General features: G+C 43.2%; 1 protein-coding gene across 9 annotated transcripts in view; it reads left to right on the forward strand.

The window, feature by feature from the left end:
• DGKG (diacylglycerol kinase gamma) overlaps positions 1-26,050 on the forward strand; it is a 247,568-nt gene that overhangs the window by 122,616 nt on the left and 98,902 nt on the right. For all 9 annotated transcript variants that reach the window (XR_010726833.1, XR_010726834.1, XR_010726835.1 and 6 more), the window contains one exon: positions 6,176-6,240. Coding sequence is in view for 6 of the 9 variants with exons in the window: in XM_066241092.1 (XP_066097189.1) it covers positions 6,176-6,240 (65 nt within the window). In the remaining 3 variants the exon portion in view is untranslated. The remainder of the gene's footprint in view (positions 1-6,175; positions 6,241-26,050) is intronic.

Below are 26,050 nucleotides of genomic sequence, written 5' to 3' on the forward strand. Positions count from 1 at the left end.
TAACCTTTTGCATTTTGTAAGAAGGAATATAGCTTAGAAAAATACAAAGACACATCTAAGCTGGTGAGTGGTGGACCCAGGAGCCACTTCTGTCAAGATGCAGAGCCCACTGAGCTGTGGGCCATAAGCCCTGCAACCTCTGCACAAACCTCTGCGTCATCATGCCACCAAACACAGGAATGTTTGGGTGGGAGAATGGAGGTGCCTCAAAATTTAGTGTGTGGTGGCTCACCTATACCCTTTGTCAGAAATGCAAATTCCATCTCAACAGATCCCAGTTCGTATCCTGATTCAGGTGGTCTGGGCAAGGTTTGGGAGTTTGTATTTTTAACAAGTCTTGGATAATTCTGATGTAGATGGTCCCTGTGAAGTCTTCAGTGAATGAAGATGACCCATTAGAGCAGAAAATGGTCAAAGGAAGTGGCTCTTCACAGGAGCAGAAACCAGAACTGAAATCGATAGAGGAGAGGAAAGACAGAGAGCTGGGAAAACCAGCATGGATGAACAACCAGCCAGAAGTGAGAACTGGCCAGCAGGATGGGGTAACATGCCGGGGAACTTCCAGAGGGCAGGTTACAGTCACAGCTGTCTTTAGAGTCTTCAGCCCCAAATCTTCTTTCTTAACACACCCAAGCACTGGCCATCAAAAATAACATGACTCCTGATATGCTCTTCCTGTCTCTACACAGTGTCATATGCAAAAAAAAAAAAAAAAAGCCCAGAAAAAAAGGCACTATTAGCTGACCAAATGGATGACCACAGTAAAAGAATAGACAACGTCCCCCCAATGAGATAACCAAGCCTAATCCCAAGAGCTAACACCAATGATGCTTTTAATTCATTTTTTTAAGTGATTTGAGAGAGAGAGATCTATTTCTGTATGTGCCCTGACCGGGGATTGAACCAGAGACCTTGGGTATTGGGATGATACTCCACAACCAATGGAGCTATTGGGCAGGGAAGATTTAATTCATTCTTGCAAATAACTGGGAAGGGAGTAAAGAAGACCAACCAACTAATTGTACCTCAAGAAAATGCATATAAACAGATTCTGCATCACACTCAGTGGTCAAGATATTTATTTGCCCTGGGCTGACTTGTTTTTTTGTTTGTTTGTTTGTTTGTTTTACAGAGACAGAGAGAGAGTCAGAGAGATGGATAGATAGGGACAGACAGGAACGAAGAGAGATGAGAAGCATCAATCATCAGTTTTTCGTTGTGACACCTTAGTTGTTCATTGATTGCTTTCTCATATGTGCCTTGACCATGGGGCTACAGCAGACCGAGTAACCCCTTGCTCGAGCCAGCGACCTTGGGTCCAAGCTGGTGAGCTGTGCCCAAACCAGATAAGCCTGTGCTCAAGCTGGCGACCTCGGGGTCTCGAACCTGGGTCCTCCACATCCTAGTCCGATGCTCTATCCACTGCGCCACCGCCTGGTCAGGCATGCCCTGGGCTGACTTGTAATTATCCAATCTATTCATCTCTCAAATTATGAAGACTTTCATAGCATCTTTCCTCATAATTCCCTCCACACACCTTTAATTTGTGCATACATAATATTTTATTGCAAAGCAGTGAGGAACCAGCACTGTTTTTTATCTCCTTGGTGTGCCCTTAGCCTTCTTTCAATAAAATGTCTGCAAGGTTTGTGTGCTCGCTCTTTAAAAGTTGGGAAGGGAAATTCTTGAGAAAACAAGTAGCCAACACGTAACCCTAACAGAATCTGGGGCTGACATTTGCAGAAGCTCTTGCTCCCTATTTGACTTCCCAAACTTTGTAAGGGGAAAAGTAGGTATGTAAACCAACCCACGGTTTTCTGCCCTATGATGATTAGAGTTGGGCTCTTTGGCAAAGAGAGCCTTGCAAAGTCTGCCTCTTTTGAAGGACCTGGAATATCTATTAATATCAAATGTCTGCTGCCTTGCACTTACAAAGGTGATTTCAATGACGGTTGTCATGGTGCCTGTAGGTGGTAAAGGGTTTGCCCTGACAGTTCACTGGTCCCCTTGTCACTGACAGAACCCATAGATGGAGGGATAAACAGGGTAGACTTTCCTTGCCTAACCAAGGAGTGACTGTGGCTCTCTGTCACCACCTTCTCATCACCCACACGCATGCCAGCTCTCCTCAGTGAAGAGTTGAGATAGTTGGCCTTCTCAGTCCCTCTGAGAACATCCATTGGCAGCAGATTTTAAACAGTCATTCAGGACACTACTTCCTCTGGCCTCCTCGTCTCTGCTCTTTATTTTTGGATTTGCAGAAATGGCAGGATGGCCAGGTATCAGTGACAGGAAGTTTGGGACTGCAAAATAATTCCTGCGGTATGTGTAACTCAGAATGCCTCAAGGGCTCTGCTTTCACTGAGCCTTCACAGGATGAGTGAGCAGTTAATCTCTTGATTCAATGAAATCTATTTCTGATGTGAGGGGACCCCAGGCCCCAAGGAGCAACCACAGTCATCACACTAACCCACGCACCATTTTCCACCTTACAGACTGTACTTATCAGACATCACCAACCAAGTTTCCACAATGATACACCTCCTACCCATTAGGAAATCTATATTTTTTTTAAAAAACATCATTTTCCCCTGCAACCTTTGGACTTCCTCAGCCTCAGGTTTCTGTCTGTCTGTCACCTGTGAGAGCCACGAAGGTACTAAAACCACAGGACTCACTGAACAGCGTCTTAGATGAGAAGTCGATACTCTTTTATTCCCCAATCTGCCATAATTTTTCAGACAGAAAAACCCAAATTTTAAATACCGTATTTCCCCATGTATAAGATGCATCCTTTTACGAAAAATTTGAGATCTAAAAACTGGGTGTGTTTTATACAGTGGTTATAGTTTTTTTTTTTACTTGCATTTCCCGCCTTTTCATGTTTGTTGTCTTTTTTTCAAATTTCAGGCCCCAAAATTAAGGTGCATCTTATACATACATAGGAGCATCTTATACATGCGGAAATATGATAATCTGTTTTATTGTCTCTTCTATTTTTGTCAACATAACTTGCTGATGTGATTTAGAAGCTCCTTGACCAATATGGCAGCCATTGGCCACATGTGGTTATTGTGTACTTGGAAGGGGCTAGTCTAAATCCAGAGAATACAGTAAGTGTAAAATACACACTAAATTTCAAAAATGTGGTAGGAAGGAGAAATTTTTAAATATCATTATTATTTTTTTGTTAATTACAGTTTATAGGACAGAATTTGTTAATTAAAATACATTATTAAAGTTCATTTCCTCTCCTTTCACATTTTTAATGTGGCCACTAGAAAACTTTAAATTTATTTTCACTGGACATCACTGGCCTAGACATTCCAACATCTTAGAGTCCAAACACTGCTGCTGTGATTTAGAAGGGGTTCAGAGATATTTTGTACAACTGTAGGATTTGGGTTTTAGTTCAGGAAAGAGCAGCCATGTGTTCAGCCCACTGTCATCTCCCCTTCTCCCCACACTTCATAGAAAGGACCTCGGAGAGCGAGGCTGTCAGAGATGCCATCATCACTTCCACAGGTTCGCAATTCCCATCTACACCCGATTCCCTTCAGAACAGAAGTCTCATTTTGCTGTAATGATTACCAAAAAGGGATTGAACAGTTGTAGCACTGGTTTCTAAAATTTATATGAAAACACTCCTGAGTATAATAAGTACAGCCAGCGCAGTGCCTGACAGAGAGAAGCTCAACAGAGGGTGAAAGTGAACCTTGACTCTCTTTTAATCCCCAGATAGGAAAACATGGTCAGAGTCCTGACCAGCATTGCCTTTTCATGACTGATGCCCTGGCTGGGTAGCTAAATTGGTTAGACCATCATTCCGATTCTCCAAGGTTGCAGGTTCAATCCCCGGTCAGGGCACACACAAGAATCAACCAATGAATGCATAAATAAGTGGGAAAACAAATTGGTTTTCTCTTTCTGTCTCTGTTTCCTTTCTCCTTCTCTAAAATCAATTTTAAAAGAATGAACAGCAAAGGAATTGCTCAACTCTCCTTTGCCACTTTGTGCATTTACCAAGGAACCACATTGTCAAATTAGGATCCACGTGCTTAACTAATAATGTTGCAAAGGCTGGTCTTTTGAAAAGAAGTTTTGCAAAACCTAGTTATAAAAAACCAAGGATAATCGGCACTGTGCAAAGGGACAGGGCTTGTGCACATATCTCAGAGAATAAAACAGCCAGGAGCCAGCCACTTGAGGCAGCATTGGGGGCGGGGCGTCATAAAGCACAAATCGTGCCAGGCAACGTGATTGCTTTTTAGTTTTCTTTTCTTTTTCTTTTTTCCTGACAGAAGAAAATTGGTGCTTCAAAAGAATACAAGCAGATGGAATGTTTTCTTGAATTCTAAGGAAGCATTTGACAGATGTCACATGAATTTTATTAGGGGTGTTCACTGAAACTTGCTCAGAGAAAGGGAGGTGGCCGCAGTCTGCCAGCATGAAGCACAGCTGTGGGACTGGGTGCAGGCTGTCCAGGCCCAGGGGACAGAGGCCTCCTGGAGTCTGCACATCTCCCACCGTGCAACCACAGGGGTGCCTGCCTTACCAAGACCTCCAACTCTTGATGTGTCTTAAACTACAAACTAAATAACTAGAATTTAAATGTGAAATTTCCAAGACATGATTTTAGCAAGCCTTGTTTGCCAACCACAAAATAAGCCCATATCTTTGACTTGCCTTCTCTACTTTTCAGGAGTGGGCTGCTAGCTGGCTTTGCTCCTCTGCCAAGTGTAAATACCACAAAAGCTCCTCTTTGCCCCCCTTAACTTGTTTCTGGACTTTCTGTCCCCACCGTTAGCATGTATTTTACTCACCACACGCAGCACGTGCTAAAAAAAAAAAAATGCTTCTTCACTGCACTCTACCTCCTTATGTTTAAAAAAAATCATTAAAAAAATGTAGTTTCCATATTAAGAAACGGAATTAAAATGCACTAGCTGAAAAGTCACTGCATAGAATTTCAGTTCTCTGTTAGCCACATATTCCAGTAAATGAGTTCTGTATTTTTCCCCCTGAATAAATCTGAATCAGCGCTCTTGTTTTTGTCACTCCCTCCCCCCCCCACCCAATTAGTCTGCATATTTCTAAAGTCTGTCACCTGCACCTAAAGGGCTGGCCTGGGGCCATGGGGCCTGAGAAGGAAAGGGATGTTACAGTTACTTCTGCTAGAAAATCACACCACTGACAAGGGTGGAAGATTGAGTTGAGGAGGAAAAATGAGTTCATTTTTAGGTCTGAAGCTCAGGGATGGTACCAGAGATACACATTGTGGAAACAGTATCTAGATGCTAGTAACAACTATGAGAACTCAAGAAGGCCTGTGACATGGAGTGTAGGCCACAGGTTGGACTCAGGGCTAAGAAGTTCTGGTCCATGAGAGCCCCAAAGCATGGGAGCCATCTTCACTGTGAGTCCTGAGGAGAAGGTGGCCAAGAATGCAGCAAAGGGATGTGCTAACAGCAGGACAGCAAAGTGCCCGTAGAACGCGGTAATGCGACTCTCACTGACCTTGGGGAGAGCTGTTTCCGGGAGCGATCAAGGAGCCAGAAGTATAAATAGATTTTTTTTATTATTATCTACTAAGCATGTCCTCCAATGCTACCAATTATTTCTACTATTATGGATGGTTAAGAGTTAATATATAACAGCATCTGCCAACGTCAGTTTTCCGATTTGGACAATGTATTATGTAAGAAGTTATCACTGAGGGAAGCTGGGTGAAAGGGACACAGGAACTCACTGTACTATTTTTGCAACTTCTTGTGAGTCTTAATATATTCCAAAATAAAAAGTGGTTTTTTAAAAGAGTGAATATGGCAAGATATTTCCAAAGGCTCACCCCTCGGTCTAACCCCCCCCACACACACACACACACACACAAGGGCTTCAGTGTTCTCATTGCGCACAGACCCAGACACCCTCTCTCTCCTCAAAGGGCAGCGGCTGTCCCCTTCACTCACCCTGAACTATGGGCGGGTAGAAGATGAATGCTGCAAGGAGTCTACTAGCATGAGTGGCACTAGTCCCTAATCTTGGACCTAGTGTTCTGAGAGACGGGTTCTCGAAGGTTGGGGAACTTCAGTGACAGCCTGCGCTTCCCTTCCTTCCACCTGGCAAGGTCATAACCACTAACCAGGGATCTGCTTTCTGTCTCTTTCCCTTTCAGGATGCTTCCATTGCGCACAGATTCCACATGATGAGAGAGAAGCACCCTGAAAAATTCAACAGCAGGTAAGAGGGCTTTGGCCGCAGCCCGCTGCGCGGCCCCGCCCCGCCCCGCCCCGCCGGCCGGCCAGTGGGAGGCCTCCACCTGCTCTCACCGGAGTGTTCTTGGCCCGGCCTCCCGGGGACTTAACTTCGCTTTCCTGCCACGTTGCCGGAAGGACGGCTTCCATTTCCAAGAAGTAAACAATGTCAGAAACCTGCAGCAGCCCAGAATCCTGTCCCCTCCCAGAGGATGGTGTGCAGAGGGAGGAAGCACGGGGCGGGAGGAAGGGAGTGCCGCACCAGCCATGGGAATAGTCTGTTCTTAGCTCAGTGGAACCCCTCTCGGGGCTCAGCCGCTTTCTCAGAATGAACCGTCCCCCCAGCCCCAGCCCCCGCCATTCCTCTGAGGAGGGGGCAGGCAGGGTGGCACGGGCCTCGACTTCTCTCCGTCTCAAAGGCGAGGGGGCGGTGGCTCCGGAAGCCAGGGCCGGGAGATGGGAGGGCATGGCCTCGCCTCCCGGGACAGCAGACTGCGGCAGAGGGAGCGCTCCCCTCCACCCCCGCCGCTCCGCATAGGTGGCATGACCCGGAGTCCAATGGAGCCCAGCCTCAGCCTGTGTATTCTGAGTTAGGGTCCAAAAATGAAAGGAAAGAGAAAAACAGATCGTTTGTAAGCAAAACCAAACCCCTCCTTGTTGGCCGAAGGGAACTTTCAAGCGATGAGTGGTGACGGGCCTATAGCTATCCCTGGGACTGTCAAATTACCTTTTTCCCTTCTTTCTTTTTTTCTTCCCATTAGTTGATTTTCATCCTTTCTCTTTCCTCTTTGTTCTGCATTTCAAGATAACCACTGGGTCCCACTGCACCTTCAGTCAGGTGAGGAAGAAGGGCTCACACTGAGCATGATGGGTTTAACTTCAGCCCGTAAATTCTCTAACGCAGAGGTCCAGAGTTAGCTGAAGACATCCATTGAAAGCTCAACTCTGGCCCTGGCCGGTTGGCTCAGTGGTAGAGCATTGCCTAGCATGTGAATGTCCCAAGTTCAATTCCTGGTCAGAACACACAGGAAAAGCAACCATCTGCTTCTCCACCCCTCCCTCTTTCCCTTTTTTTCTATCTCTCTCTATCTTCCGTAGCCATGGCTTGGTTGGAGCAGGTTGGCCCCCAGGTGCTGAGTATGGCTCCATGGCCTTGCATCAGGTGCTAAAGTAGCTTAGTTGCCAAGCAATGAAACAAGGGCCCTAGATGGGCAGAGTATCACCCCATAGGGGGCTTGCTGGGTGGATCCTTGTCTGGGAGCATGTGGGAATCTGTCTCTCTGCTTCCCCGCTTCTCACTTAAGAGAAAAAAGAAAAAAAAGGAAAAAAAGCCCAACTCTTGAAAAGTTTCATCATTTTCATTCCTACCCCTTTTCCTGGAAGGTTAGCCAGGAAGAAGAAAGTCTTTTTAGAGAGCAGAAACTGAACATAAATGAATCTACTTCAGCATTAAGAAAAGTGATCTGTAGGACCTAATAGTAGCTGAGCTAATCTTAAGGTGTGCATTGTCACAGGTATATTCTGTTGCTCTCACACACACAGATCATGTGCACTCACAAAACATTATTAACATATGTACTTCCAGCCCCTACTCCTACTGTAGTGATAAATTTACAAATCAATTGATTGTCTTCTCACAATCTTTTTCACTCTCATATATACACAACATCACTCTAAAAAAAAAATACTTCTTCCCTTTCGTCCACTCCAGACTTTTACAGTCCTCTTTTTATACAGGTACCTTTGCACATCCTCATACACACATGCTTGTTAGATGCCACATGCTTGTGAAATCCATGGGGGTTCTGTTTATTCCTTCATCCATTGAATGAATATATCTTTTGAAAATATACCAAGTACCAGACATTGTTCCAGAGGTGTCTCAAATAGACGTGGTGGGGTAGGGGGCTTTCAATCCAGTGGTAGAGACAGACTACAAGGCAGATATTCATTGGATTTGCATTAAGTGCTATGAATCCAGGCTACCTATGGGAACACCAAGTAAAGGCATGGAACCCGGTGTAGAGGCTTTCCAATGACAGAGGTGCCCAAACCAAGACACAGAAAACAAGTATATGTCTTCTAAGTTGGCAAAAAGAGAGGGACAATCCAAAGAGAAGCAACCAAGTGTACACAAATACCAAGAAATGCCAAACTGCAGCATGCTTTGGGAAGAGCAAGCTATGAGTGTGATCCGTGGTGTCGTTTCTGTCGTTGGTGGAAAGCAAGGAAGCAGAGGAAGGGAGAACTTTCTCTGTATTCCAAAATCCATAGGTCAACATATGACATAAATAGAGCAAGCATCAATCACCCACATGGTTGAGTACAATTAGATACCTCTGTCAGAAAATGTTGTAATGGTGCATTTCAGTGCAAGTATGCACAGATTCACTGTGCTCTGAATGACTGTTTCACCTTCCCACTTCCAAGTTCCCATTAACAAGACCAGTCTATGCAGTTAGGTACACACCTCACCCTTCACCTGATTGAGGTGAAGGTAGTGTGGTCACCTAGGATGACAGACACAGGGATTTGCATGTAAATCCTGTTTCACAAGGTTCCAGACACTTGCTATTAAGACTCTAAATCCATGCTGCTTCTTTGAGTCTCCCCTGCTTGCTCACTCTTGAAAATACACAGGAGTGCCCAATTTGTCCACTGAGAGGCAGACAAGCAGCCATTTTCTCAAGGCTTCCTTATTTAGCTTTGGAGATGGTTTTAAATAGGCAGGTGGTTGTTGCCATGGTTACTCCATTACACCAGCAGCTAAACTTAGGAAGGGCCACAAGGGATAGGAAGAAAGCTTGATACTGGGGATTTGGAAATGTAAACGATATTATCAAACAAGGCTTCGTTTTACTCAGTTGAATTTAGGTTTTCCAGCATATCACCAGTTGGCTGGACGCCCTTACCATTAGTGCTCGGGACTGAGCCCTCAGGGATAAGCTCGAGGTTAATTCTAGGGAGTTTGTAACTGTTTTATTTTGTTTTGAGCATGGAAATATGACTGGTCAGAGCTGAACTCATCAAGAAGCTTGAATCTTTTGCATAACTCATTGAGTTTTCAAGGTTATTCTAAGAATTTTTTAAATGTTTCTTTATTGATTTTAGGGAGAGAAGATGGGAGAGAGAGAGAGAGAAAGAGAGATCAACTTGTTTTTTCATTTATTTATATATTTGTTGGTTGATTCTTTTTTTTTTTTTTTTTTCCTGAATTGGAAACAGAGAGGCAGTCAGACAGACTCCCACATGTGCCCAACCGGGATCCACCTGGCATGCCCACCAGGGGGCGATGCTCTGACCATCTGGGGTGTTGCTCTGTTGCATCCAGAGCCATTCTAGCACCTGAGGCAGAGGCCATAGAGCCATCCTCAGTGCCGGGGCCAACTTTGCTCCAATGGAGCCTTGGCTGCGGGAGGGGAAGAGAGAGACAGAGAGGGAGGAGAGGGGGGGGTGGAGAAGCAGATGGGTGCCTCTCCTGTGTGCCCTGGCCGGGAATCGAACCCAGGACTCCCGCACGCCAGGCCAACGTTCTACCACTGAGCCAACCAGCCAGGGCCCATTGGTTGATTTTTTTTTTCTTTTTTTTTTTTTGTATTTTTCTGAAGCTGGAAACAGGGAGAGACAGTCAGACAGACTCCCGCATGCACCCGACCGGGATCCACCTGGCACGCCCACCAGGGGGCGACGCTCTGCCCACCAGGGGGCGATGCTCTGCCCCTCTGGGGCATTGCTCTGCCGAGACCAGAGCCACTCTAGCGCCTGGGGCAGAGGCCAAGGAGCCATCCCCAGCGCCCGGGCCATCTTTGCTCCAATGGAACCTTGGCTGCGGGAGGGGAAGAGAGAGACAGAGAGGAAGGAGGGAGGGTGGAGAAGCAAATGGGCGCTTCTCCTATGTGCCCTGGCCGGGAATCGAACCCAGGTCCCCCGCACGCCAGGCCGACGCTCTACTGCTGAGCCAACCGGCCAGGGCCCATTGGTTGATTCTTGTATGTGCCCTGATGAGGGATCGAACCTGCAACCTTGTGTTAAACCAGCACTCTAACCAACTGAGCTACTCAGCCAGGGCCCTAACAATTCTTAACCTGAGGCACAGGGGTTGTGGGAGTTCAGAGGACACCTTGACATTGTATGCAAGATATTGAATGTATTTTTTTCTGGAGAAAATGTCCATAATTATCCATAAGGTTCTTAGAGGGATCCATATTCTCAAATAGTTACAAGTAAGTCATAGTTTTGAGCCCTCTTTGAATCCTAAAGGCATCAAACTATTGAGGTTTCAGCAAGGTCTTCCCTAGTGGCATCTCTACACAGATTGTCACCGGGGACAGGGGTTGGTACATAAACTAAGTTATGTTTTCTGGTGGGATTGCTTTCTTAATGGAGCAAAACCCAGACCCAGGGATTCAGAAAAATGAATCAAGTGTGATAGTCAAGGGAAAAAAGGCATTTGAAGGCAGATATATTTTTGATACATCTACTTCCTAATCATTGACAGGCTAAATATTAATTCCTAATTTAGAAATGTTATGGAAATTATCATCTCATTGTTGGTATAAACAACAGAGGAGAGATTTAATACAACTGAGATGTAACACCTTAGAAAGTGTTCTAGGATACAAGGGTAAATAAGACATGGTCCCTGCCTTTGAGGAATTCATAGTCTAACAAAGAGAGAGAAACAATCTTTAATTATTTCTTACAAAATTATTTTCACATACAAGGAGGTGACATTTAGTAAGTAATATAGTATACAGGAAGTTGTATGGTGTAAGTACAGAAATAGAGTTATAAAGGAGCCAAACTAAGAACTGTTATTTTTGAGTTCCTAATAGAAACCAGCTGATAAAGTCAGTTTTTAAAATAGATTATTTAAATCCCAAAACAACCCTACAAGGTAAATATTAGCATTTCCGTTTTATAGATAAAGCATTTGAAGCTGGAAGAGGCCAAGTCACCTAATTAAGGTCATGCATCTTTTTAAGCAGTAGGGATAATATGATTCTCTTTTTTTAACTGAGATATAATTGACATATGACATTATGTTACTTTCAGATTACAATATAGTGATTCAATCTTTGTATATATTGTAAACTGATCACCACAATGAGTCTGATATGATTCTAACCCAGCATTCAGACTCTGTTTACAGCATCTTCTGCCTGCCATGGATTTTACCTAGCAAGCACCTCTTATATATCAAACATTCTGATGGGAACTCATTATACATGGTCTCACACAGTGCTCATAATAACATGCAAGAGTAAGTGCTACTGTCTTCATTTCAGAGATGAAGAAATTGAAGCTAAAGAGGGTGGAGCTATTACCATCTCCATCCACCATTACTGATTATCCCTATGAGGAAATGCCTGATGAGTTGTAAATGGGGACCACAGATACACCACTCACTCTGAGCTTGTGTGGGATGTCTCTTCTCCTTAGCAAGGAGCAGGACCAACCACTTTATTTCATGGCTCAATGCAAAATGCAAGGTCCCTTGTTCAAAAATTATTCAAAATTTTAATTCAGTGACAGCAGGGCATCAAACCAAGCTCAGGTTCCTTCTAAGTGTGGGGATCTGTGAGACTACAGATCTCACACCCATGAGCTGGCCCTGTCAAGGAGAGAAGAGTTAATACAAAGACATATTTTCCAGGGCTCACCAAGTGGGGAACTTGCAGTGAAAGTAAAAGAACAGTAGAAAGAAGGTTTCACCTAAGGGAGGGGAAAATGGGGTTATCAGCCCCTCAAACAAACAGTAGTCAGTATTCATGGAGGAGCCAAGAATGCCACAAGTCTTCCAGATATCCAAGAACCAGCCCTTCTTGAAGTTTGTGGAAGAACTCATTGTGAAGATTGTTGTGTATATGGGATATACACATAGAAGCTACCTAATTCCAATACCACTGTTAGTGAGTGTCCAGAAAGAGAAATCTAACTATGGAATTTTTTTGTTGTTGGTCAGAAACTCAGAGCACTTGAAGAATGTGTTATTCCAAACCTGTTGAGTGCCATCCACTTGAATATGTCCTTCAGCAGTTTAGGCTGAAGCAAGATATTTCCTGTTAGGCTCTTCAAAGGGACTGAAACAGTACTTCATTCCTACTAGAAGCTGACCACCTTTCCCAAAAGCCCTTGGGTAATTAACAGACTCTAGAGTGTTAGCTTTCTTGGTGCCATGAAGTAGCTGATGAGGGGTTCCCCACAAGCCCTAAAGTAGCCTGAGTTCTTAAGAGGTTGGAAATACATCTTGAAAATAACTAAGCCTTTAGTAGATATTTATAGAATGAGGCAGCAGGGCACCGTCTAAGTTGGCATCAAAACTTGGCTCTGCCACTTAATAGCTCTGTGACCTTGAGCAAGTTACTTAATCTCTTTAATCCTTTGCTTCCTCCCCTGAAAATCTTACAAGGTTGCTCTCAGTATTTAATGTGATACTGTGTAAGTTCATGATACCTAGTAGGTTCTCAATAAAACTTTATTGTTGAATATTGTTGAATGGCAAGCATGAGGAAAGAATTGCCTTAGGTCGCCAATAAAGCATTGACAATAAAAGGCTTTCTGATGGAGTGGGATTCAGTTATCATAGGGTTGTTGTTTCATCAGCATGGCCCTTGAACTGAAAAGTTGGAGAACAATTAAAAGTTGGAGGAGACTCCAGCTATGATACATTGAATTTGTCAAAATTCCTCTATGGCAGGTTAGCAGAATAGCAGCAATTAACCAGCCAGTTCATTCTGTAGAACTGAAGCTGTATAGAAATTCCCTCCACTAACTCCATGGTGTCCAAGAGGCAAAATACCAGAAATTTTAAGTCCAAATGCCAAGTCTAGGCTAGGTCGAGGTAGGGGTCATAGACCCTGGGTGACATGGTAATAGAAGGAAAAGGGTGGGAGAGAGTAAGGGTAGTTAGTAGTGGGTTGCATTACAAGTGCCATGTGCTCCATGGATACTAAAGGCTCACCAGTTGGGGCCATGGAGTGTACAACTGGTGAGTAGGTGGGTGGTTCAGGGCTGTCAGACACCAGAATTTTGGCTACCCTTTTTTCACTGATACACACTGCCTTCTCTCTCACCCACTGAACTCCTCTCCTTCCACTTTAGATGAACACAGAGATGTTCTGTGGGAGGCAAAATAGAAGCCAGCAAAACTGAAATCATACAATTCTAGAAAAAATATTATATGCTCTGCATATAAAATTTTCTTTTTTATCTAAAAATGAAACTATTCTAAGTTATTCTTTCCAGGAGCCTTGCAAGGTAGCCCAATGTTACAGCCCAGATGTTTGACTTTCCCAAAACATAAAGGTACAATAGCAGAGGACATAATGGAGTTAAACTCCTCTCCATTGGACTCTTCATTCTGTTTCCTGAATTGGGCTTTTCTTCTCATCTGGTATTGGGCTCCCACAAGAGACCAGCCCTAGGTACCCAGAGGTCCCAACTGTCTGCACCTGTTTCTCTCAATATAACAAACTATTTTTTCCCCAAATATTTTGGATTCAGAGAAGCTCCAAGTGAAATGGATTGTGACATTTTTCTATTTCTCTTCTTACACCTGTAGGTATTTACAAAGGAAATGCAAACCTTATGCTGTGTTCAAGTCCCTTTGACTCTTTAAGTCAGTTCTGACAGCAACTTATTTAATTACCTGAGTGTTTATATACTGGAGCACAAAAATGTTTATCCCCTACCCTCCCTGCCTCTCCTTGAGAGAGATGAAGAGAGGAAAATGAATGAAATATGGGTTCATGTTTTTTTTCACCAGCCGTTCATCATTATGCAACATCAGAAGACCAGATTTTTTTGTGGGGGTAAGTGGGGGTTGGTTTTTTGTTTTGTGTTGTTTTTTTTACAGAGACAGAGAGAGAGTCATAGAGAGGGATAGATAGGAACAGACAGCAGGAACAAAGAGAGATGAGAAGCATCAATCATCAGTTTTTTTCGTTGCGACACCTTAGTTGTTCATTGATTGCTTTCTCATATGTGCCTTGACCATGGGGCTACAGCAGACTGAGTAACCCCTTGCTCAAGCCAGCGACCTTAGGTCCAAGCTGGTGACCTTTGCTCAAACTAGATGAGCCCGCGCTCAAGCTGGTGACCTCGGGGTCTCAAACCTGGGTCCTCCTCATCCCAGTCCGACGCTCTATCCACTGTGCCACCGCCTGGTCAGGCTGGGGATTGGTTATCTTATTTGTTTACAGACAGCCCTTGATTTTATTTATTTATCTATCTATTTATTTATTTATTTATTTATTTTGCATTAATGAAGGAATAGCAACACAGATCATTTAAAACCATGGATGGTCAAAGATTCTAGGAAGCTGTTATTAATATTTCTGTGCAGCTCTCTCTGCCTAAAGAGTCACAGTATTTTCTATAATATGATGAAATCACATTGACTCTAACATTTCCTTCATTTTCTTCCTAGCTCCCCCATACATGTTGGAACATATAGCACAACTTCTCAGGCTGGTATGATAAGCCTCCTATGATATCCAAAAGCTCCCTTTAAAGTTGCCAGTTCACCAAAATATTTCCTTACTGTAGCTTAACAGGCTTTTTTTCTCTAGGCTAGAATAAGAAAAGTATGACTCATGTCAACAAAGAGTGCAATCAGTTTGTGATAATATCAAAAGGAACTTGAAAACAAGCTGTGTTTTCAAGTCTTTTAGGCCAGATAATCCAAAAGTTATCAGTATTTATGTATTGATTGAGCTCTAGAAATATTTCCATCAAAGAGCTCAAGATGTAGTATAGAATCAAGTTCAGAAGGGTTAAGGCCCGCATGATAACCTCATGGAAGAAAATCAAAGTACACAATTACAAAGCAAGGTAGGAACTGGCTAGGTCCTCAAATGGATGTTGACAGTCTGGGTGCTTTCCAGAAGGGAGAGGTCAGTATAGTCCTGGAACTTGAAACCATGTAGGAAGGACTAAATTTGGGATTGTTTCATCCAAAGAAGAGAAGACTTAGGGAGAAGTGATTACTGGCCTCAGATATTTTTAAAGCATGTCTCATAAAGGAGGAATTAGGTTCTTTTGTATGATTCGTCAATGGGAAAGGTGACTGGATAGACCAATTTGAGCCCCAAATAAAGATCAACCTACCAATTAGCACCATCTTCAAGTGGGGGGAGCTCTTGAGGAGCAGTTTCACGTTTTATGGTCAGGCAGATGCTGGACAATCATTTTGGGTTCCAGTGGAGCCAAGTGCCCAAGAGTGCAGGTTCTATCATCAGACAACCTGGATTCAAATGCTGGCATTGTCCCTAACCACTTATATGTGACCTTGACCAAATCACTCTTCTAAACCTCAGTCTGCTCTTCTGTAACACTGGAATATGATACTATTTTAGTTTCCTAAGGTTGCTTTAACAAATTACTACAAATTTAGTGGCTTGAATACACATTTATTATATTACAGTTTTGTAGGTCAGAAGTCTGAAATAGGTCTCACTGGACTAAAATCAAGGTGTCATAAGGCTTGCCATTTCTTTCTGGAGGCTCTAGGGGAGAATCCATTTTCTTGTCTTTTCCTGCATCCAGAGGTTGCTCACATTCATTGGTTTGTGGTCCCCTTTCATCTTTAAAGCCAGCAATGGCCACTCAAGTCTTTCTCACCTTGCATCTCTCTTACATTCTTTCTCTGCTTTCCTCCTTCACCAAAAAGGACCCTTGTGTTACATTGGACCCATTCAGATTATCCAGGATAATTCCTCTATCTCGAATTTAGCTGATTGCCAGTTGAAATTTCATCTGAAACATTAATTGCCTTTTGCCATGTAATCTAACATATTCATATGCACAGATTAGAACATGGACATCTTCAGAACATTATTCTGCCTACCACAAGTATCTTACCTCAGACTATTTTTAAAGATCCAAGAAAACAATTCATTTAAAATGCTTATTACAGAAACCTGGCACATCAATAATATTATTATTAATATTATCATGAAGACAGATTCTACATCAAATCATAGTCATGTTAGATGATTCAAAAGCACTTCAAACTCTGAGATTTGATGATTCTTTTAGAGGAACAGATATATCTGTAGGTTATAGGGTATGAGTCATCAGTGTAATAATTTATGGCATTTTAAAATTTGTCTTGGCCTTGGCCAATTGGCTCAGTGGTGGAGTGTTGGCCCAGCATGTGAATGTCCCAGGTTTGGTTCCCTGTCAGGGCACACAGGAGAGGTGACCATCTGCTTCTCCACCCTCCCTCGCTCCCTTCACTCTCTCTTTCTCTTCTCCTCCCACAGCCATGGCTCAATTGGCTCAAGCGAGTTGGCCTCAGTCCCTGAGGATGGCTCTACTGCCTCTGCCTCAGGTGCTAAAGGATGGCTCTGGTTGTAACAGAGCAATGCCCCAGATGTGTAGAGCATCGCCCTCTAGTGGGCTTGCCAGATGGATCCCAGTTGGGGCACATGCAGGAGTTTGTCTCTGTCTCCCCTCTCTCACTTTAAAAAAAAGAAATTTGTCTTGATAAAGTTTTTTCAATGAAATACCAATATATTGTTATATAATTTTAAAATGTATCTTATGGTATGATTAAATAGTACATTGCAATATAATTTTAAATCATATGTAAAGTTCAAAAGAGTTCAAGTAAGAAAAAAAAACAATAACTCATAGTCCTATCACTCAGAAACATAATATTGCCATTTTGGTGCATTTCAGCTGTTTATTTGATATATATGTTTTAAATATTGGTGATGTTTTATAAAATTACATTACTATTTTTAAACATCTTTTCTTTATACAAATAATTAGGCTTATTGTAGAAAAATAAATCATATTCCTGCCCTCCCCCAAGAAATAAACACTATTAGCATTATAACATATTTTTCTTCAGCACTTTCACTGCACGATTTTATTTACTTATATACACTCATTTAAAACGTGATTAGCACAGTAGAACTTACAGCCTATTAAAGGAAAATGATATAAAAGAGCTAATTAGAGTGAGTTTATCTACAGTGGGAGTTTTATTAGTCTTTTTTAATTTAAAAAATCCCAATGATTTTGTTTAATCCATATGCGAGGTTTAAAGACATCATTACTCAAATCCTTTTGCAAGGGAAATAACTATTTGATATGTTACATAGCTTTACTTTTGTGAAGAATAAATAAAAAGATTTAATTCTCTTAGCAGAGTTGCCAATCCTGTATGTAGTTTTGCTATAGTATATCTGGAAAAGATCAAGTTTATGTTTTATGTGACCATCAGAGGCAGAAATAGATGCCATCTGAACTGTGCAGCTGTATAGACGTTTTTAGGCACACATGACTATCAGGTAGTTTATTAACAGGCTTTAAAAGGTGGTATTCCCCATATAATCAGCAATGCCTCAACTCAGACTAACAACAGGAGCCATCATTTATTGACTGCTTTCAAGAATTTCACAAACATTCTTTTTTTTGAAGTGAGAAGCAGGGAGGCAGAGAGACAAACTCCTGCATGTGCCTGACAGGGATCCACCCACCTAGAAAGCCCACTGGGGGGTGATGCTCTGCCCATCTGGGGTGTTGCTCCATTGCAACTGGAACCATTCTAGCACCTGAGGCAGAGTCCATGGAGCCATCCTCAGTGCCCAGGCCAACTTTGCTCCAATGGAGCCTTCGCTGCAGGAAGGGAAGAGAGAGATAAAGAGAAAGAGGAAGAGGGGTGGAGAAGCAGATGGGCATCTCTCCTGTGTGCCCTGACCTAGAATCAAAGCTGGGACTTTCACACACCTGAGCCAACCGGCCAGTGCCATGAACATTACTTTTAACTGGCACAACTCTCTAAGTATGAGATAAAGATTACGGAGGTTCTAGCCCTGGCCAGTTGGTTCAGTGGTAGAGTGTCAGCCCAGCATGTACAGCATGTAGATGTCCCAGGTTTGATTCCAGGTCAGGGCACACAGGAGAAGTGACCAACTGCTTCTCCACCCCTCCTCCTATTTCTCTCTCTCTCTCTCTCTCTCTCTCTCTCTCTCTCTCTCTTCCCCTCCCACAGCCAAGGCTCAGTGCGGGCTCGCGGCACTGAGGATGGCTCAGTGGAGCCTCCGACTCAAGTGCTAAAAAGAGCTTGGTTGCAAGCATGACCCCAGATGAGCAGATCATAGGCCCCAGACGGGGTTGCCGGGTCAGTCCTGGTTGGGGCACATGCAGGATTCTGTCTCTCTACTCCGCCTCCTCTCACTTGGAAAAAAAAGAAGAAGAAAAAAGATTATGGAGGTTCAGAGACATTACATAATTTGCTCACAAACATAACTAGTTAACAGGGGATCTGCTATTTGACCTAGGTATGCCTGAGTCCACAGCCTCCACACATCCCGCTTCACTTCCCTGCCTTTCTGACTGTCCAGTTTGAAACCCCATGACCAAAGAAGAACCCAAGAAAGAGACTAAACAATAACTACACAGACAATTAACCCATGAGAAAACTTTAAATAAACAAAAACCATTTTTCCTGGAGAGGAGAAGCAGAGAATGTATTGGGAATGGGCCCCAGTGTCTGAAGGACTCACAACAAGGCATGGTGACCACATCTCCTTACTCATCATCTTGCCTCAGGAAAGTAGAAGAGGGGAAAATGTGCTTCTAAAGTGTGGAATTGTCGTTGGGGATGGATGGAGGAATCTCCTGGCTCATCAGACACATTCCAGGCCAAACTGAGCTGTGGAGAGAAGTTGTGGAATGCCCTTCAAAGGTTTCTAAAAAGAGAAGACAGACTCATTCATCTGGGATGACAAACATGTCATCTTCTCTGAGTCCAGGAGTGAGCTCATTGCACCCACCAAATGGGAGCCCTCTGCCTCCCACCGCAATTGACCAGGATGTCCCCTATGAATATTCTTACCTCCTTTGTCCATCATTCCCAACTGGTCCCCAAGATGTCCCCTCCTCAGGATTTCCTCAGCAGCCCCCTGGCCCATCTTGATGCTGTTCTTCTCAGACCCACCTTACCTGGAGCTGCTCGTAGTTTTGTTCTTTACCGCCACACAAGAATCTGCTGCTACAACCCATGTCCTATTATATAGAATTAAACTCACCTGCTTTGCTTGAATTTGGGGCCCTTCAGAAAATTTTTCTCCTCAAATACTGGTCCAGTCTTATCATTTACTTGCTTTCTCCACACATGCACTTAACTGTTCAGACATCTCCTCCTGGGACCTAATCAACACTTATGACTTGTTTCAAAATGCAGTCTAGAGTATTCTGAACACTCGTTTCCTGACCCATCCAGTCCTGCCTCCATTTCTTTCTTTCTTTGTTTTTTTTTTAATCCATTTGTAGGATTTTTGATACATTTTACCTCACTTTGATTTTTTTTCTGTTTTCCTCAATAAGTCATTGTTTCGGTGTTAAACTTTATCTCCCTACCCCATTCATAAGCTTGGTCACTTGGAGAAAGGCCTGAACCTTTTTTGTGGGGATCCCCTGACCTAACACCAGAAGGGTGGTTCTGAGCGTGTTCCCTCATTCAACTAAAACGTGTTGAGCATCTGCTTTGTGTTAACGTCCTGTCAGGGCCAAGAGGAAGTACGTATGGACTACCATGGCTCCTATTTCCAAGAGTCCACATGTCTAGCTAGAAAGATGAGCTTGTGCAGAGACTACTAGCAACAGTATTTGTTTCCTCGGGCTGCCATAACAAATTGCCACCAACTGGATGGCTTGAAACAACAGATATTTATTCTTTCACAGTTCTGGAGGCTAGAATTCTGAAATGAAGGTGTCAGTGGGGCTGGGTCCTTCCCAGGCTCCAAGGAAGAATCTGTTCCATGCTTCCCCTCTTGCTTCTGGTGGTTGGCAGCAATCCTTGGCACACGTAGCTACATCACTCCAGTCTCTGCCTGCATCTTCACATGATCTTCTCTCTTTGTGTCTATGTCTCTCTATCTGGATTTCCCTCTTCTACGGACACCAGTCATTAGGCTTTGGTTGGTCCTAATCCAGTGTGATCTCATCTTAACTTGATTACATCTACAAAAGCCCTATTTCTAAATACAGTCACATTCACAGGTATCTGGAGTTAGGACGTCAGCATGACAGTTTGGAGGGCACAGTTTAACCCCAACACCAGCCCGCCCTCAAACCCTCACAAAAGAAGGAAATGCAATATAATAAGGCGAGCTTTGTGTAACAACACAACATGAATAACCAGTGTGTTGTGAGAGTGTCTGAGCAAGTGGGACTAGATTTCAGAAACAAAGTTACATTTGAGTGTGAACTTAAGAGAGAAATGGGACTTAGCCAAAGAAAGAAGGAACCAGATGCATGCAGGGAGGGGTGCAGCCTGGGGAAAGGGCAGAGGTGTGAGTGGACACTGGACATGAGAAAAAAGGAGAGGGTTCCGAGGTGAGGTAGAAGGGCAGGTGAGAGGCATCTACGGCAAGATCTTGGTGCTCACCGAAATAGATCTTAGATCTGTACATTATCCTATAGGGGAGTGCATGAACAGTGAGGTAGTCTGTCAACAAATGCTTTTTGAATAGCTCAATGAGGGAATGAATTCTCCTTCAAAGTATTTCCAGAGCCAAATTTCTCTGGGGGCCAATTGGCAATACGACCTTTACATATTGAGTCTTGCTGAACTGTTAGAATAATAAAGGGTGTTAGGTCAGACAGAGACCCAGGGAGAGAGAGGAGGCACTCGGCCCCCTCTGAAGAAACAGGAAGAACATGGTGTCAGAAGAGAGACACTACAGGGAACCAGCTCTGCTGACCTGGGGAGGCAGTACAGGGCGGAGCCAGAAAAACTATGAAAACCCACCACTGGGCTTTCTTACAAACCCTGAACTTTGCAGTGTGCTATTTGGTGGAGGCAGAAACACATATTGAAAAAAAAAAGTCCATGTCATTCTCTCTTCTCGCCACCATGATTTCAGATTCTTCTATGCAGAAGGTGACTTAGGTGGCTTTTAAACCTAGCTTAACATGTTTCCTCTTTGTTTTTATAGCTCCAGAGAAAAGAATATCACTTTATTAAACCCATGTTATGCTTTACTAATTAAAACTTTGGAAAATTATTATCCTTTGCCTAAGGACATTTTGTGATACAACAAAGTCTATCTTCATATTTAGAGTTGATGTGATTAGCATATTCATTTCAATGTATTTTCCTTACACTGTCCATACTTGCACGTTTGTTAAAAAGAAAGTTGAAAAACAAGGTAGAAGAATAATATATACTCTAAAGAAAGATTAGGCCCTGACCAGTGGCTCACAGATAGAACATTGGCTCAGTGTATGGACATCCCAGGCTCAATTCCCGGTCAGGGCACACAAGAGAAGCGATCATCCCCCTTCTCTCCCTTTTCTCCTCCCACAGCCAGTGGCTCAAATGGTTTGAGCATCGGCCTCAGGCACTGAGGATAGCTCAGTCAGTCCAAGTGCATTAGCCTCAGGCACTAAAAATAGCTCATACTTGAGCATCAGCTCTAGACAGGATTGTTGGGTGGATCCCGGTCTAGGTGCATGCGGCAGTCTACCTCACTATCTCTCCTCCTATCAATTAAAAAATAAATAAAATAAAATAAAAAGATTCAAGTGATTAATTTTAATTTCTTCTTTAAATCAATATGTACTAAAGAAAATTTTAATGCACTTATTTGGCCAAACGAAATTTTGAAAGCTGCATTTTTCTGAACTTATTAGGAAGCTCAGTAACTCTCTTCAATGAAATAAACAAACTATACCTCAAGAAACCCTGGGGAAATGGCTTATAACTCCATATGTCAGGCTGTGTCATTCTTATATAAAATGTAAAAACTAATCCCCAAGTTTCAGAAGAACTGAGTTTCAGCTCCTACCCTGCTTTTTATTTAACTGGTACCTTTGGGAAAATTACTCACTTCTCTGATTCTTAATTTTCTGGTGTGTAAAAATGAAAATCACAAATATCTATCAATATATTTATGAGAATTAAAGTAGTTACATAAATGGATTCAAATGTTTCAGGTGTGGGTATAATGCTATCGATTACTGCAGGAATTTGTAAGGAGAACATGCAGCAGTATATATGTGACTACATTGCAGAATCTCCAATTTAAATGCTCATAGTTAGGCCTGACATGTGGTGGCGCAGTGGATAAAGCGTCGACCTGGAATGCTGAGGTCGCGGGTTTAAAACCCTGGCTTGCCTGGTCAAGGCACATATGGGAGTTGATGCTTCCAGCTCCTCCCCTTTCTCTCTTTCTGTCTCTCTCTCTCCTCTCTCTCCCTCTCTGTCTCTCTCTCTTCTCTAAAAATGAATAAATAAAATAAAATAAATTTAAAAAAATAGTGTCTACTATCACATAATTTTAAATGCTTATAGTTATATGCATATGCTATAGCTTAGCTATAATAATGACTTATAGAACTGTAGCTCTGGATAGGACTTTAGGTCTCAGCCCCTTTCCCAGTATAAATATCTCTAAGAGAGGTTGGGTCATCAAATCTCTGCTTTGAAGATGGTAGGAGTGGTTAATTTTTCTCCTCAACCTTACCACTCCACATTTTACGGAGAGAGAGCATTTTCCCAATCTTCTAATGCTCCTCAATGATAAGAGGGCTCTTATTTCAAGAATGTACTTATATCTTTAAATTGTTAAAGCATCGGGGACTTGCATAACAGTTGGAATATTCATGTTTTTTGAACCAACACTAGATTGAAATTCCTCATCGTCTACTAATAAGGTCTTCTCTACTCTGTTGAATAAAGAATCTCTTTAATCTTGAAAGTGGGCCTTTTTGGAGGGTATTCCAAAAGTGCCAATCAAGCCAAGGACCCTACCTTGCCTTTGAACTCAATGAGCTGAAAGTGTGGATGTAATCTCCAGCTTTAGTTTAACATAGGGCAAGGGGCGTTAGGAATGCTGTGAGTAAACACAAACCTCAAACTGTTAGTCTTAGTAAAACTTTTACTGGAGCTGCCAGCACCGAGCGTTCTAGTTAATCAGGTTCGCCCTCCCCTCTTCTTTGTCACCTTGTTCCTGGACCTGGGCAGGGAGGGGAATGGAGGCTGCTCACACTCAAGGCTTCTGCAGATTTGTGTATGGTTGGGGTGAAGGTAACACAGCAGGATGTCCTCTGATTTGAGCTGATTTGCTGGCTCATAATTTGTACTTATAATCTTTTTCCCACCCGACTGGTGATGAGTGTACTAAATAAAACTGAAATGGCCAACAGTAAGTCATTGGGTTAGAAAAAAGAAGAGGTTAGAGGACTGTATAATTTTCTTTTAATAATCAAAACTTGATAGGATAAAGTTAATATTCATAATACCATCTAAGTTTGCAAAAAGGAAAGGTAAACATGAGCTTAAGCCACTTCTCCAGTAAAGGACAAGTTCATTAGTCGGTGTTCCACAATTGATAAACAGTTGATAAAACCAGGTTGTGCCCCACTGACAAACACAGAACAACTGAGAATATTTTTCCCGGAACAGGTGGAGTGAGGATAATATTTTATTTCTGAGTATGTATTCTTTGCAAATGCCAACAGCGTCAGCTTTCACCTTGCTGTAGCTGGTCAGACCTTGAAATCAAATACATGTTAGGATGCCTAGCCAAAGGTACCGACAGCTCACATGGAAAGGATCAGATTGGGAAGGAAGTTGGGGAAGACATTTTTGAGGCAACTTCTAGGAAAATTCCTGAAGGAAACTACAAAGGTCTCTATGAGTGATCACAAGTCCACATGCCAGCAGAGGCCAGGGACTTAATGGAAGTGAGGGAAGTAAGTGGAGTGAGCAGAGGCGGATTAAGGTTGGTTGAGGCCCTGGGCACAGAAGAAAATATTGGGCCCCTTAAAAAAAAAAGAGAGAGCCTGACCAGGTGGTGGCACAATGGATAGAGCATCAGACTGGGATGCGGAAGAACCCAGGTTCAAGACCCAGAGGTCGCCAGCTTGAGCACGGGCTCAACTGGTTTGAGCAAAATTCACCAGCTTGGACCCAAGATCGCTAGCTCGAGCAAGGGGTTACTCGGTCTGCTGAAGGCCCGCAGTCAAGGCACATATGAGAAAGCAATCAATGAACAACTAAGACTAAGGTGTCACAACAAAAAAAAAGAGAGAGACAGAAAAAATAAAAATATGTGTTAACCATATTTTGAATAAATAAAAAATATTATGTAGGCCCTGGCCGGTTGGCTCAGTGGTAGAGCGTCGGCCTGGCGTGCAAGGGTCCTGGGTTCGATTCCCGGCCAGGGCACACAGGAGAAGCGCCCATCTGCTTCTCCACCCCTCCCCCTCTCCTTCCTCTCTCTCTTCCCCTCCTGCAGCCGAGGCTCCATTGGAGCAAAGATGGCCCTGGCGCTGGGGATGGCTCCTTGGCCTCTGCCCCAGGCCCTAGAGTGGCTCTGGTCATGACAGAGCGACGCCCAGGAGGGGCAGAGCGTCGCCCCCTGGTGGGCGTGCCGGGTGGATCCCGGTCGGGCACATGCGGGAGTCTGTCTGTCTCTTCCCGTTTCTAGCTTCAGAAAAAATACAAAAAAAAAAAAATATTATGTACTATTAATGTTAAAATTGCACATATAAAACCAAACTTGGTGTCATTAGAAAAAAGTATAAAGTTAGGGTTTTGCAGGGCCCTTCAGAAGTCGGGGCCCAGGGTGCGTGCCTGGTGCACCCACCGTTAAAATCCACCTCTGGATGTGAGGCTTTAAGGAGTGGTGGAGACTCTAGCAAAGTGGAGAGCGTGTGTCCTGTGTAATGGGAGCAGCCAGTACTCACTCCAGCCAGTTGTTTCCAAATTGGAAAGCAACCAAGTATTAACAAATCTGATTTCTCAAGAGGAACTGTGAACTCCAGGTGTGTATATAAAATCTTCCAATTTTAAAAATGACTGTGCAAGTCAAATAAATACATTCCCAAGGTCTGTGGGCCTCCAAGTTGTCATGTTGATTCCCAGGAACTATCACCATAAGGAATATGATGAGGACCAATTATTTTTCTTGCTTGACCTTGGTCACAACTTATTGGTGCTGCAAATGTAAACTGGTCTCCTACCAAAGAAAAGAGTGAAGGGCTTGAGGAAAACTTAAGAGGTCAGTGTATTTGTATTGTTGAAGTGTTCCTAGATGCCAGGAAAAAAAGTGATCCAGAAAGAAAGGAGACTCAGAAAGTTAAAGAGAGCATAAAGCAAAGTCAGAGTCTGAGTAGTAGATAGATATAACAAGGAAATAAAGAGGAAATGCCCGGTCTCTGTTAGGGAATAAATATAGAGGTATGAGACTGTCCTCAAGGAAGATAGATCTGGACCTTCTGGGGAAGAGGAAGCAGAAGAGCTAAGGAGGTTGTCATGTCTACGGCCATACCACACTGAACGTGCCTGATCTCGTCTGATCTCGGAAGCTAAGCAGGGCTGGGCCTGGTTAGTATTGTACTTGGATGGGAGGTTGTCATGAGGACTGATAAGGACATGTGGAGGCAGCTATCCAGGTGGTCCCCTCTGTGTCTGTATTAAAGCAGCATTGGTTAAAGTGAATTCCACGAGATGTTAAAAGGAAATTCACAGGGAGGATGGGGAGTCAATCATCAAATACACTGGGAAACTCCAAAATTAAATATGTTTTTTCTGTATGATATTATAGAGCCTTTACTATAGATTCTGACCTATTGAGACCATGCAAAATTAGGATGAAGTACCCAAATGTACTCGACTACACAATCCTGCTGCCCCAGAGCATCTAATGAGACCAATATTTTGCAGAATTCTCACTGGTGAGCCCCCTGTGTTAGAAATGAAAAGGAGTACACATAGAACTGTGACCATAAACTATCTCCCTTCTGCCTGTAGGTGTAGGTAGAAGTAA

This window comes from Saccopteryx bilineata, chromosome 8 (assembly GCF_036850765.1).
Source record: "Saccopteryx bilineata isolate mSacBil1 chromosome 8, mSacBil1_pri_phased_curated, whole genome shotgun sequence".
Classification (NCBI taxonomy): domain Eukaryota; kingdom Metazoa; phylum Chordata; class Mammalia; order Chiroptera; family Emballonuridae; genus Saccopteryx; species Saccopteryx bilineata.